Here is a 14,972-nt window from a genome sequence, read left to right as displayed (position 1 = left end):
CCATATCCTCCCAGTTTGTTATTTTCTATTTTCTTATTATTATTGCAGCAGTCTTGGTGAAGAATTTCTTAAATAAAACTTTAGCATTATGTATCACAAGTCCTAAATATGGATAAATTTAAATACCTGGCCCATGATACAATACTTATCATATTTGTCCCAGTAGAAATGTTTGAAGAAATTTTCTCCTGTCGCTCATGGGGCTGTGCGAGGTCCCGGATACTGCCCTGGGTGTAGCAGCTTGCCCAGGGGAATACTAAAGCTGTTCTTACTCAAGTGGTGCTCTTTGTTTGTTTGTTCATTTGTTTTTGCATCAAAACTAATTACATCTGTATTCCCAGATGGCCACACTTGAGATAGTGTGAGCACTAAGAAGAATATGTAACTGCTGTAACACTCTCAATGCAACAGAAAGTACATGGTCCATGGTTATCTTCATGGAGAGGGAGAGAAGGAATCTTCCTCTTGATTTCCAGTTCCATCAGAAAAGTGAACATGGCTGTTCTGTAGCCCTGAATGATTCAGGCATGGATCACATGTGTATGCTAACACCACTGGACGAAGGACTGTTAGGGAACCCACAGGTCACTCCATGCCAGATATCAGCCCACAGGTGCTTGTTACAAAGGGACATGAAGACCTTTGCCATGGAGAGATGGTGACCTGCCACCTCAACCACACATCACGTTTAGCATTACACAGAGAGGGTGAGCCCAGCTGGCACCCCCTGATCTGAGGCAGGCTAAAGTACAGGCACCACCTGGTGACCAAAAACATTTAGCCCCAATCTTATCACGCCTCCAGTTTTCAAGAAATACAAGAGTTATAGAACGCAATTGAGCAACCATCAGACGAACCCAGAATGTGGAACATTCTGCAGACAAAAACTGACCTGGACTTCCCAAAAAGTCCATGAAAAAATACAGGGGGAGGGAATTAGGTATGGGACCATTGTCTTCTAGGAGCAAAACAAAGACGTTTAACAACCAATATAATCGAACTGGATCCTAGGTCGGGAAACGATATGGAGGGGAGGACTGAATATAGATTGGATGTTCGATGTTTCAGGGAGTGATTGTTGGTTTTCCTATGTAGGACAGTAGGTGTTAGAGTTATGCTAAGAGACTGTCCTTATTCTTAGGAGACACCTGCACATGCACCTCAGAGAAACATGCTGTGCTGCCTACAACTTATTTTTAATTTTTTGGAGAGCTAGAGATGCATATATATATATATATATACATCATATACATTTATGATGCTTCTAGCATTTACTTTTATATATCTATATATATTTGAGAGAGAGAAAGCAAATGTATTAAAACGTAAGCAGTTGTTAAATCTAGGATTATTGTACAACTTTTTCAAGTTTTGTATATGTTTGAAATTTTTGTAATGAAAAGTTGGTGGGAATTATATCTAATATTTCATGTTCAGTGTTCCTCAGAACTCTTATTTCCTGCCTCATGAAAGCCTTTATCTTTCTACTTTGCAGTTCGAGACCGAGTGAGATCGAAGATGGAGAGAGACATCTTGGCAGAAGTGAATCACCCCTTCATTGTGAAGCTTCATTATGGTAAGTGGAGTCAAAATGACACTTTAGAGGGGACCCAGGGCAACCTTCTCCAGATCAAAGAAAATGGAAAAAGAAATAACAGATCAGAAAGAAGAAAATCTTTCCTATACCATAGAGTCCTGCCCTGCCTGGGGATGAAGGTACCTTCTATCCTGATCGCTTAATCTCTTCTGTATTCATTTTCTTTGAAAGAGCAAGAAGCCCTGTTTTCATCTCAAAGATCTAATTTTAGATGGGGTACCCATTATTAAATTATTACCATACCATTGATAATTTAGAAGATCTCAACCTAGATTGGGGTGAATCTATGACTTATTTTTGTGTTGTTTTAGAATAAAATACTCTGTGACCCAATAATTTCTTTAAACCACAAATGGTAACACCTTCTTCATTTCAAATGAGTATCATGTTTAAAGATAGTAGCTCGTTGAACCCTCAAAACTTCCATTCAAGGTAACTTACTATTTTCATGTTTTGAGGCTCAAGTAATTAACCAAAGGCCACATAGCTGCTTTGCCACACAACTTCCCTTCATTTGCTGTCTGCGTTTTTATCCCAACAGAGAAGCAGTAAGTGAAATCTTCAAATTTAAAAAAGATGTGATGAGATGGTGGCTGCAGATTCATGGCTTATTACATTAAACTTTCCCACCTAATAATCCAGATGAGCAAAGTACAGAAGGGAATAGCAATAAAACTAGTAGTTTGTTCTTGGTTGCAAAGGGCAAGGTGGTATGTCGGGGAGGTGTTAGTGAGATCTGCGTGAATCTGAGGACAGGATGAAGGAGGCCTGCAGAAGCTGGGCGTACCCTGCCGTTCCTTCTTGGCCGTGGGCAGCGCAGTTGCAAACCTCTACCTCCCGGCAGAGAAGGCCGCAGAGGCTGGCTTTCCAAAAACTGCCCCCTCCGCTGCTGCCAAGTGGCTGGTGTCAAGTCCCATCCCCCATGTCATTTACATTACTTGCTAGGGTGCTTTTCTGAAGAAATTGAGAACTGGGTGTCCTACAAAGATATTTAAACAGACCTCCATATCACCTCGGTGGTGACCCAGCACCTCCACCTGCCTGCCAAGCCCAGGATGGAACATTTACTGCACACTCAGTTTACACAGTCCTGGCAGAGGGCTTTCTAGCTAGAGGCTATGTTTCTAAAACCCCCACATTTATGATGCTTCTAGCATTTACTTTTAGAAAATAAAACGTTTTCTAGTATGCAGGGATATTGGGATCCCTTCCAGCCACACTTCCTTTGTAGATAAAATAGACGCCACGCAGTGCCTCACCAGTGCCACTGCAGCAACCATCGTCACAGCAGCGATGGTGACGGGCTTCTCTAGATCCTCCCATGCTTATGTGCCCGCTCAACGGAGGCAGGCCCTTGCTGAGTGTGGGCAGGAGCTGTGTAGCCTGCCTGTGGCCTGAAACAGAAAGTCTGCAGTTGTAGCTCACAGTGACCAGACCTAGGACGTGAGCCCCATTGTTGATGTACAAATAACTGGGCTGACCCATCACCAGAACTGCCTCAAGAGAGGAAGGCAAGCGGGGGCTTCCCTAGTACCAGAGTGGAGTTCTGTAGGAAGAAGGCACTTCCGTAGGACGGAAAGGACATGTCCTCCAAACCCACCAGAGCCATCTTCAGGCTGCTCACTAATGCATTACGATAAAAGCCAGCAACGACACCAGCTCGAATATGCACAGCTTTCTCCCCGTGTATCTTTCAATTCCTTTGCGATTAAAAAAGGGAAGGAGGGGAGAAAAAAGAAAGATGAAAGAAATCTCAAGGCCCCCTAACAACAGTGAGAGAGGGGCAGCGCTCACAGTGTCAGACCCCCTCTGCCAGGTGCTGCCCCTCTGAGCTGGTCACCAGCCGGGGTCCTGCCGTTTCTCAAGTGGCTCAGTCTCCCGGAGTAAGCAGCACCGTGAGCAGGGAGAAGCCAGAGAGTGATGTCGCCACAGGACATTCGACAAGCTGTCAAAATGCGGTCTCTGTCCCCCACAGCCTTTCAGACGGAAGGAAAGCTCTACCTGATCCTGGACTTCCTGCGGGGAGGGGACCTCTTCACCCGGCTCTCCAAAGAGGTGAGCAGCCACCACAGCACACAGCAGGGCGGGCAGGAGCTTCTGTCTGGGACTCGAGGGAAGGAGGGGTGGAAAGCACTGAGAGGACGTGAGCACGTGCGAGAGTGCGTGTGTGTGGGGGAGTGTGCATGTGTGAGTGTGTGCAAGAGTGCATGTGTGGGAGGGATGTACCTGTGTGTGTGCAAGAGTGTGTGTGGGAGGGGTGTACATGTGTGAGTGTGTGCAAGAGTGTGTGTGTGGGAAGGGTGTACATGTGTGAGTGTGTGCAAGAATGCATGTGTGGGAGGGGTGTACATGTGTGTGTGCAAGAGTGCATGTGTGGGAGGGGTGTATATGTGTGTGTGCAAGTGTGCGTGATGTGTGGTGTGGGGGGTGTGAGACTGCGTGTGCATGTGTGGGGTTTGCATGGGGGGTGTGTGAGTGCATGTGCGTGATGTGTGGGGTGTGCGTGTGAGTGCGTGTGTGGGGGGGTGTGTGTGGTGTTTGGGGTTGTGTGTGCATGGTGTGTGGGAATGTGTGTGTGCATGTGTGGGGTGTGCATGTGTCATGTGTGATAAGTGTGTGGCATGTGTGATGTGTGCTGTGTGTATATGTCAGGTGTGTGATTTGTGGTGTATGTGATGTGTGCTGTGTGTGATGGTGTGTGTACTATGTGTAGATGTGGGGGTGTGTTTGGCATGCTGTGTGCATGTGTGGGGTTGGTGTGGTGGTGTGTGCTATGTGGGGTGTGCATGTGTCGTGTGATAAGTGTGTGGCATGTGTGATGTGTGCTGTGTGTATATGTCAGGTGTGTGATTTGTGGTGTATGTGATGTGTGCTGTGTGTGATGGTGTGTGTACTATGTGTAGATGTGGGGGTGTATTTGGCATGCTGTGTTCATGTGTGGGGTTGGTGTGTGTGGTGTGTGCTATGTGTGGGGTGTGTGGTGTGCTTTGTGCATGTGTGCATATGCAGGGTGTGTGTATGTGTGGGGTGTGTGTGTGTGTGTGTGTGCTATATGTGGTATGTGTGGTATGTGCTTTGTGTGATGTGGGGTGTCTGTGTGTTTGACATCCTGTGTGCCTATGTAGGGTGTGTGTAGTGTGTTTGCTGTATGTGGTACGTGTGGTGTGTGCTATGTGTGATGTGGGGGGTGTGTGTGTGTGTGTTTGGTGTGCTGTATGCATTGCTGGTTGGTTCTAAGGAAGCTGCACAAGTGGCCCTAGCAATGGTCCCAGGTGGCCCTGGCAGCGCCCCTGCAGCTCCAGGACCGTAAGGCACGCTGTTGAGCTCCCAGCTAGAGCAGATGGAAGGCGCAGGTCAGTGGGTAGGAGCAGCTGGGAAAGACTGTCACAGGGTCTCACTTTCCATCCTGGGAAGAGGGAGGAACTGCTAAGCCGGCTGCACATTGGGGCTGTTCAGGAGTATCGGGTGTGGTCTTCGCACACCACCTTTGTCTCACAACTGCCACTGTACACCCCGGGGCTTCTCCTTGACCTCCAGTGCCTTAGGTAGGAACGCTCCGGGATGCAACTTCACCGCACCCTGAGAGCCCCGTGACCCTGATTGATGTGAAAGGCACCCTGCTTCATGGGATGGCAAAAGGCAGATTCTGCCCATGGCAGTGCCAGTGCCAGGCTTTCCATTCTGACGATCCTGCTTGTTCATCTCTTATACAAAGGAGGAGTGGCTGAGGTGCTTTCACAGCAACAGTGGCCTTCACACCCCCCCACTCCCTTTTCTCCACCTTCCCCCTTTTCAGCAGGAGACCCCGCTGTCTTGCACAAACCCCCAAATGAACAGTAAACTGAGGCAGAGCTGCTCCTGAATCGGGCGCAAAGGGTCCCAGAGACCACGGCTGCCCTGTCGCTCTGCGTCCAGCAGTCCCTTGGGCAGTGGTGCCCGTTTCTGTGGGGCTCCTTGCATGGAGGAAAGCCAGTGGGCCGGGAGAACCTGATCCGAGCTCTACCCAAAGCCCTTTGGGAACTGGCATCTGGCCCCTTCCTGTGCCGCCTGCTGTGTGCCCATTTCCAAAGATGCTGGAGCCTGGCGTCTGCCCATTCCTCGTGTGGTATCATCTGTTGGTTTGTCTACTCCCCCTCTCATCCACAGGGAGTCGGTCCATTTGGGGTCTGGTTTTGTCCAGCAGCTGCTATGGCACACCTGTGGTTGGGCTCCCTGACCAAAAAGACAACAGTAATCAGCAAAAAGCCCTGCAACTCCCCACGTGGGAATGTGTGTCTCGCCTGAGGGCCTTCATTTCAGAGTAGGAGGAAAGTTGTCCAGGGCAGACACCACAGATTCGTGGAGGTGCTGGGAACCTGACGAAAGTCTTTTCCTCGGGTCCTCATTCAGCAAGTCCGGGGCCCAGCATCTTACGGGGAGGGTCGCTGTGCCGGCGAACCTGCAGAACCCACACTGTGAGGTGTTTCCTTTCTATGGAGAAACTTCCTGTTATTGTCCTTGGGGGTTACACTAAGAGCTGGGGGAGTGGAAAGACAGGTTTGCCTCTGAGCCCTAAATTGTACACACAACCCATGGTGGGCCACGTGTGGATATGTCAAGACAGAGGAAAGAACCAGGCCACCAGCAGAATGTGCTGTCGGTCAGTCCACTGAGCACATTAACCAATCTAGAAAGGGAACATCCATCCGGGAAAGGCGCTGTCCAAGCATGGAATGGAGGATGGGGACTCGGGGGGCCGGTGGGTGGCTGGAACATCCATCCGGGAAAGGCGCTGTCCAAGCGTGGAATAGAGGACGGGGACTCGGGGGGCCGGTGGGTGGCTGGCACCCAGCGGTCATTGTCGGGATGCGGAGCCTGCGTGTCCAGCCCTGTGGAAGAACCCGCTGTGTGAAGTGGGTGCCCGGCTGTCGGCCTGACACCACTCACCATTCAGGTCCCCTGGCTGCCCTTCTCCTAATTTTATGCTTGCCTGGCAGCCTTCTGTCTGCATGCTGATTTTTCACGTCTGCTTACCGAGACAGAATTCAGTAATCACGTGGACTTGTAGTCTCCGTAACGTTGATTTCTCCTGACGAATATAGAAAATGGCTTGTGGTCATGATTTGGCTTCCTCTTAAGGGGTTCTACAAAAACTATGTGCTGATTCTAACAAGTTGGGGGTGGGGATGAGTCATTATGGGACGATGGCTTTGGAGGCTGTTGGGCTCCGAGACCTCATGCATATTTCGGCTGGCCTGAGTGAGCCCCCGGTACATGGACACTTAGGCCATCCCTGGCTGGTCACCTCCCAGCCCTGAGCTGTCCCAGCTACATGGGGTCCCGGAATGTGGCTGCCCACCCCAACACCCGGAAACCCCTCCCCATCCCGCCCCCTCGGCTTGGGGCACCCATAGCCAACTCTGCACCACCTGTGGGTGATCTTTGGTAGAACGAATCCCACTTTGGGTTGACAGCGGGTTACGTAGGCTACTAGTTTGCATCAACCCAAGGAGCGGAGATAGATAATCCATGGGGAAAGAATGATATTTGAGACCCATTTTCAGTCACCTCATCAAGCCCTCACAGAGTCTTACTTGTATGAAATTTGTTATGAATTCACATCAGCAGCACTCATGTTAGAATGTAAACCCAGAAAACTACTCCAGAGCCAAATGATTTGCAGGGGTGAGAAGGACACAGAGAGGAGAGGCTGAATCTCAGCACCCCACTCCCAAGGCGGCATGAGTCACCTTTGCAGGAAGCCCTTGTCTCCATCCACTGATCTTAGAACTGCAGAGGGAACTCTCTTTTCCATGAGAAGAGTCAGAAAACCACTCCGGGGGGCCATAGTGTTCCACAGAGCAAACCGACCCCAGTGTGGACTCTCAGTCTCTCTGGCAGAGTTCTTTAAAACCCACCGTCTCTACTAAAAATAAAAAAAAATTAGCCGGGCATGGTGGCGGGCGCCTGTAGTCCCAGCTACTCAGGAGGCTGAGGCAGGAGAATGGCGTGAACCCGGGAGGCGGAGCTTGCAGTGAGCCGAGATCGCGCCACTGCACTCCAGCCTGGGCGACAGAGCAAGACTCCGTCTCAAAAAAAAAAAACAACAAACCACCAGCCATAAAACAAGTTAAACGTTTTGTTTGTTTTTCTTGCTAGGTCATGTTCACGGAGGAGGATGTCAAGTTCTACCTGGCTGAGCTGGCCTTGGCTTTAGACCATCTCCACAGCCTGGGGATCATCTACAGAGATCTGAAGCCAGAGAAGTAAGTGAGAAAAAACTGGGGCTGACTTCGCCACGCCCATCAGCTCCGTGTGTTTTGCTGGCCCATGTTGGTAGCCACTGCTAGATATTTATTTCCTAAATGAGGACGTATCAGAGAGCAGGCTGGGGAGACTCTTGTGCCGGCAGGACCGGCTCAGGCATCAGGTACCCAGAAGCAAGTGTGGCCTTGCTGATTTGCATAGGAAACGCCCAGGCCCATTCTCACCTGACACTCATAACGCCCGAGGGAGGCCAGGCTCAGGTGCGTGTCTGTGATGCCCGGGAAGCCGGAGCTGGGGAGGGGCACGCCCACGACCCTGACCCACGTTCCTGCCCTCTCTCCTGGGTGAGGCTCATCTGGCCACTGGGCATCTCAAACATGGCTGCCTCCAGGGCAGTTTCTCCTCCTCTCTAATCTCTTCCCTACTGTCCTCCAGATTCAGGAAGCCCTTTCATCTACTTCAGCAAGTCCCAGGAATGTGGTTAATGAACGTCTACCTAGTTACTTGTCAGCCCCACCTCTAGGTCCCCAGTCAGAACAGCTCTCCCAAGAACTTACCTAAAAGACAACAGCCACAGAATTCCCAGGCCCAGAGTCCACTGAGATTTGTGTATCCTTGGCAGTGGTGACCTGTGAGGCTATTATTTCTAGGATATTTTGCTAATCTATTCAAAAATTTTGAACAAGAAAGTCCCTCCAAAATAATAGTGTTCCCATTTTCATTTTGTTTTTGTTGTTTTTACATTTTCTTTGTAGACCTAACACATAACCAGGAGTGATCCACTTAGAAAAGAAGAGATTTGGAGGATGGTATTTTAGGTTGAGTTGACCTCAGCAGTATCCCTGAGGTGAAGTAGCTGATTATCTCACTCACTCTTCCCTGCCCTGAGGGGCCGATTAATGCTACCCACCCAGACCAGGGCCCACAGCCGCCCCTAGATGAGGCATCACCTGTGGCCTGGTGGGACCGACCAGCCTTGGGTACCACCAGGCAGCCCCAAGCCTGTGAGCTAAGACCAAGGGGGCCCTGGGGTCTGCAAACACGTCCCAGTTGCTACTCCACATTCCTGCCCTGTCACCTGCATGGAACTGAGAAAAGACAAGCCCTGTTCTGAAGCTGGTGTTGTTAGATGCAGCTGTCATTTATGGGAAACAGCTGGGTTTACCCAGAAACCAGGTCACATCCCATATCCACTGCAGGATGTAAAATGCATTTGCCCATGTGATTGACGATCTGACTTCACCACCAGTCCGTGGAACACCACAGGCACACATGTGAGTTGAACACATGTGTAAATACAGCTGGAGCATCCCTCATCTGAATCTGAAATGCTCCAAAATCCAAAACTTTTTGAGCCCCAATGTGACACCCCCCAGTGGAAAATTCCACACATAAGCACTTAACACAAACGTGGTTTCATACACAAAATTATTTAAAATATTCTATAAATTAGCTCCAGGTGATGTGTAGAAGGTATATACGAAACATAAATGAATTTTGTGTTCAGACTTGTGGCCCATCTCCAAGATATCTCATTATATATAAGTAAATATTCCCAAATCCCCAAATCCTAAACACTTCTGGTTTCAGGCATTTCAGATGAGGGATGCTCAACGTAGAATCAAAAAAGACTTTATCCAGAGTAATCCCACGAAGAGAGCAGCCTCCACAGCTGCTGTCTCCCCACAAGAGCAGCAGCACGAGGCCAGACTTCCATTCCAAAGTGGGTCTCACCTAGAACCCTGTGGTGCTCTGAGCCCTGGGAGTCCCCTTTCGCCCCTCCTTAATTGGGAGGTGATGGCAGAGCCTGGCCTGTCACCTTGGGTCGTTGCCAAGGTCATCCCAGAAGTTAACCTCGTGTTAATTACCCTCTAAGTCGGAGTGCCGTGTTGTGAGTCTGCGTGGACGTTGCCACTGCTCCTCCTCCCGTGGCCCTGGCTGTTGGTGCCTGGCTGTTGGTGCCTGTGTGTTAGGCGCACACCCCGTGCATCCACTCAGGCCGGGAGTGCCGGTTCTCGTTGCTCCTGAAGGTCAGCGCGATCCTTACGCTAAAAATAGCCTTATTTAGTTGCAGGCTTGAAGGAAAAGGTGGTGGGTGTTCGATTAGAATTATCAGGGAATTCATCTTGAAAGGTGCTTAATTCTGGGCAAAGATTGAATATACCCAAAAGGCAAAGATGAAAACATTTGTCTTGTTCATTATAAATTATCATCTTAATTATATGCTGTAACTTTTCCTTCCCATTTCCAGAAAATAGTAGGTATTTTTTTTTAACTCCGTGGCAGATTTTTTTTAACTGTAGAAAAATACACATGACTTTTACAGTTTTAACCACGTTTAAGTGCCCAGTTCGGTGGCATTAAGCACATTCCCATTGCTGGGCCCCCATCCCCACCGTCCATCTCCAGAACTGTTTCATCTTGCAGAACTAAAGCTCCGTCCCCCTGCACCGTAGCTCCCCAGCCCCCGGCACCCGCCGTCTACTTTCCACCTCTGCGACTCTGGCTCCTCTAGGGACCATACATTTTATATTTGTAAAATCGTGTAATACCTGTCGTTTTGGGACGGGCTTATTTCATCGAGCATAATGTCCTCCGGGCTCCTCTGTGCTGTAGCGAGTCAGGCTTTCCTTCCTTTCACAGGTTTCTATAAAGGTATCACAGATTAATCCTCCAAGCCTTGCCTTTGTTTCTTTCCAGCCGGCTTCCTGGTCTCTTTAGGGCTAGGCTGGTACCTCCCAGCATCTGGAAGAACAGGATTTAATTACAGCCAAATAAATAAATAGGGAAAGTTTGGGGCCACAGGGGTGTCAAGGTATCACAGCCCACACTCCAGCCTGATGTTCAGGGAAGAAGGGATTTATGCCGCACCCAGCCCTTTACGGACCCCGCCTCCATTCTCTATGCAGGGTTCACCCCACGGCAGGATACCTGGGAGGAGCAAAGGCAACTGTCACGTCTGGCACATGGCGTGACAAGGGCTTGATGGGGAACAAGACAGGGACCCAGTGGCCCGCAGGGGTGCCGAGCCGGGAGCAGGTCTCATCACAAGATGTACCTGCTGAAGCCCGAAGCTCCTCGATGCCATGGCCCCCGCTTGTGCAGGCCTCACCTGTGTGGGTCTCCAGAGCCAGGGCAGGGCTCAGGGGAGGATACATGGGAGAAGAAGGGGGTCTTTGGACCTCAAGGGCATCCCGAGTGCAGAAACATTCCATCTGCGAGGCTCTGGGTCTCCACAGGCCACGGCAGTCCCAGGACACTCTCCACCTGTGCTTTGCGCACGGCAGTCTGGAGGGCTCCCAGACCTTCCCTGGGGACCCACGAAGATCTAAAGCCAGCAGTCCCCCAGCTGCACAAACACACATCCCTTTTTCCAGGAGGTGTGGCACCAAATGCTTTCTCGAGCTGGGAGCCGTGGAGAAGGGAGGCAGGATGGGAAAGCCCTCCGCACAAGCCGTGGGGACCTCCTGGGCCAGCTCCATCAGGGCTCCCTGAAAACGTCCACACCCAGCTGCCCCTCAGCTCCCCTCTGAGCCCTGCGTGCCCGTCAGCAGGCTGGGTCTCTTTCTAAAGCATCTGTTTTCTTTCCCTTTCTTTTAGCATCCTCCTGGATGAAGAGGGACATATTAAGATCACAGGTTTGTAAAAGACGGCAGGCTCCCTCCATGGCTTCATCTCAGCCCTGGTAACTTTGGGGACCACCTCAAAGCCCAAGCCCTCTTATTTAGACCACTCTTCCCTTTGCCAGATGCTTGTCTCTGATTTGGCAGATTTCCCGTAGCTACAGACTGGTTATGGCATTGTACCTCTTCATAACGTCCAGAACCGTGCAGCTTCCCCGGTGGCCCCTCTTTTCCCTCTCCCCTGCCACGCTCTGTTTGCTGGGCTCCTTCAGCGTCCCTGGGTGTTTAGTTCAGGACTCCCAGTGCCCAGTGCTGACCTTAGGGTAGACATCTGGAGTCTCGCTGGTGTGTGGCCTGCAATGTGGGCCTTGCCGATCCCAGTGCCAACCTGAGTGCAGACATCTGGAGTCTCGCTGGAGTGCAGCCTGCACTGCTGTCCTCACTGATGTTGTCCCTGCCTCCTCCTCACTCCCTGGACCATGGTGGTGGCCACGTGACTGCCCTCTCTGTTTCCATCTAAGCCCTGGCAGCCACCGGCAAGTTCAGTCAAACTGGAAACAGTTTCTCTAGTCTCAGGACACCCCATTTGTATTAGTTCCCTATTGCGTCTGCAACAAAATGCCAGCAACATCGTGGCTTTAAACCACACAAACTTATCAGCTGACAGGTCAGGAGGCCTCAAGTCTGAAATAAGTCTCCCAGGAACGAAATCAGGTGTCGGCAGGGCTGCCTGCCTTGCGGGGTCCTCTAGCAGAGCCTCCCTTGCTTAGCTTCTTCCAGCTAGTAGAAGCTGCCCGCGTTCCTTGGCTGGGCCGCCTCCCCCATGGTGGAAGCCAGCAGGCAGCATCTTCCAAGCTGTCTGACTGCATCCCACCTCCCTCCCTAACCTGAAGACCCTTGCAATGGTGTTGGGCACACCCAGAAATCCAGGGTCACCCCCCATCTCCAGATCCTCAATGGCATCTGCAAAGTCCCTTTATTAGTCTGTTCTCAAAGTCCCCATATTAGTCTATTCTCACGCTGCTAATAAAGACATACCCAAGGCTGGGTAATTTATAAAGGAAAGAGGTTTAATGGACTCACAGTTCCACCTGGCTGGGGAGGCCTCACAATCATGGCAGGAGGGGAAGGGGGAGAAAAAGCACGTCTTACATGGCAGCAGGCGAAGAGAGAGCGTGTGCAGAACTGCCCTGTATAAAACCATGAGATCTCGTGAGACTTACTCACTGTCACGAGACTAGCACAGGAAAAACCCACCCCCATGGTTGTTACCTCCCACTGCATCCCTCCCACTGCATCCCTCCCACTGCATCCCTCCCACTGCATCCCTCCCACTGCATCCCTCCCACTGCATCCCTCCCACTGCATCCCTCCCACGACACGTGGGGATTCTTACAATTCAAGGTGAGATTTGGAAGGGGACACAGCTAAACCATATCAGTCCCTTCTGCCACATAGGGTGGCCCATTCCCAGGCTGAGGGGCAAGGACATGGCCTCTCTGAGCACTGCTGCTGTACCCACTGGCTGGGCCTGCCTCGGCTCTATTTAGCCACGCTCTGTCACCCCCAAGACCTGTGGGCCCTGAGCCAATGCACTCTTGTTCTTTCCAGCCCCGGGGTCACTTCCTTCAGAAGCCCCTCCTTGCTCTGCGGCACCTGGTGACCCCTGTTCTTCCAACATAGCTCGGCCTCTGCTCCCCAGGCCTCCTCCGCCTGTCTGTGCTCTCCACACCCTCGTGTTGTCGGGGCAGGGCAGGTTCGCCACACTCTGCCTTCCCCTTGGCTCCCCGGCAGCCAGAGCCCCCTTCCTGGTAGCTGTCAGCCACACACACCTGCCCTCCACCCCAGGTCCCTCTGCCCTGCAACACCCCACCTCCACATGCCTGTGGAAAAGGGTCTGGGGGAGTTCCCGTCAGTGACTGAGAATCTGGGTGGTGTTCCGAGGCGCTCCTGGGTGTGTGCATTCATAAGGAACTCCTCACGCTTTGAGGATTTCAGCTTCAGGCACCGGCGGGCTTCGGGCACTGACGGGCTTCGGGAAGCACTCATGCGGCCCTGCTTTCGCTGAGCAGGGCTCTGCCGCGCCCACCTGGAGAGGGGGCAGAGCCCACAGAAGGACGCTGATGCCCGCCTGCGTGGGGACCCCCGAACACACCCAGAGACTGAGGCAGTGTGTGTGCTGTGTTTGCATGTAGATTTCGGCCTGAGTAAGGAGGCCATTGACCACGACAAGAGAGCGTACTCCTTCTGCGGGACGATCGAGTATATGGCGCCCGAGGTGGTGAACCGGCGAGGACACACGCAGAGTGCCGACTGGTGGTCCTTCGGCGTGCTCATGGTGAGCCTGCCCCGACCCTCTTCCGTGCCATGGCGGCTGTTCCCCACGTGGACCCCTGTCCCCAGGTTGGTTCAGAGGTCCCGAAATGCGGAAGAAGGCGGTGCCTGAGGGCTTGGGTCACTTGGCAAGTGTCCAGGCCAAGCATTTCCTGGCAGCCTCCTCCCCATCCCACGTCCCCACCATCAGAAAGGGGCTGAGATGCAAACAAGAACGCAGAAACGCAGACGTGGGAGGAGTGAAACCCTCTTTATGCTTTGTGCTCTTCGGGCTTAGCATGAGGATTACAAGAGATGCCGTGATTTTCGAATTGAAGTATTTTTCTTATTTAAACACAAAATCCTTGCGCTTAGTTGCAAACTGAGATGTACATGGAGTTAGGCATTTTTGCATCAGCGTCCGGAAAGGTGAATTGTCTGTGTCACATTTTTGCAGGCAGAGTGCTTAACAGAACCCAGTTTGGACTGGGTCTTCTCTGCCCTAGGAACTGTGTGGGCTCCTTTCCCAATCTTCAGAGGACCCTCCCTCCCTCCCTCCCCCAATCCCACCCTCCCAGCTGGGCAGGGTGCTTGTGACCTCAGGGTGGAGCAGGCCTGCAGTGAGTGCTCTGGAATCTGACCTGGATGACAATGGGGTCGTGGCATTTCAGGGGTATCCCGCCCTCTGGCCTGTGCATCACACACAGGAGGAAACTGAGGCCATGAGTACTTTAGGAAATGGGATAAAGGTTGCTCTGCCAGCATGTGGCAGAACCGTGTGCCTGCCACACCCAGTTCCCTTCAGAGTTTAGACCGCCTCTCCTGCCACCACACCCCACTCCTTGTCCCCCTGCTAGGGAACCCCAGGGCTGAGTCCTGCGGTGTCGCCTGGGGGACCCCTAGCTGGTGCCCAAGGCCTCGCTGGTCCTTTGCCACTTGGGTCACTGCAGCACTCTCTAGGCTCTGGCCTCAGCCCCAGGAGCTCACAGACCCTGGCTGTGTCCCACGTGCCCGCACAGGTTGCTCACTTCTCCCCGAGGGGCAGACATACATTAGACCAGCTCCGGAGACGGCCGTCCACAGCCTAACCCAGAAAGCCAATTCGCAGTCAGAGATGCCTGCATCACATTCGTGGCTGCTCCTGCCTGTGGAAGCCCCTTCCGTCCCTGGTCATTCCTGCCTGTAAAGTGAGT

General features: G+C 51.8%; 1 protein-coding gene across 5 annotated transcripts in view; it reads left to right on the top strand.

Annotated features, from left to right (window-relative positions):
- The window catches only part of RPS6KA2 (ribosomal protein S6 kinase A2), a 445,645-nt gene that overhangs the window by 348,643 nt on the left and 82,030 nt on the right, over window positions 1-14,972 (top strand). For all 5 annotated transcript variants that reach the window (XM_030809959.1, XM_030809960.1, XM_030809958.1 and 2 more), the window contains 5 exons: window positions 1,496-1,576; window positions 3,573-3,652; window positions 7,736-7,842; window positions 11,444-11,481; window positions 13,662-13,804. In XM_030809959.1, coding sequence (XP_030665819.1) covers window positions 1,496-1,576; window positions 3,573-3,652; window positions 7,736-7,842; window positions 11,444-11,481; window positions 13,662-13,804 — 449 coding nt within the window. The remainder of the gene's footprint in view (window positions 1-1,495; window positions 1,577-3,572; window positions 3,653-7,735; window positions 7,843-11,443; window positions 11,482-13,661; window positions 13,805-14,972) is intronic.

Source organism: Nomascus leucogenys, chromosome 3 (assembly GCF_006542625.1).
Source record: "Nomascus leucogenys isolate Asia chromosome 3, Asia_NLE_v1, whole genome shotgun sequence".
NCBI classification, from domain to species: domain Eukaryota; kingdom Metazoa; phylum Chordata; class Mammalia; order Primates; family Hylobatidae; genus Nomascus; species Nomascus leucogenys.
This window is presented reverse-complemented; position numbering and strand designations above follow the sequence as displayed.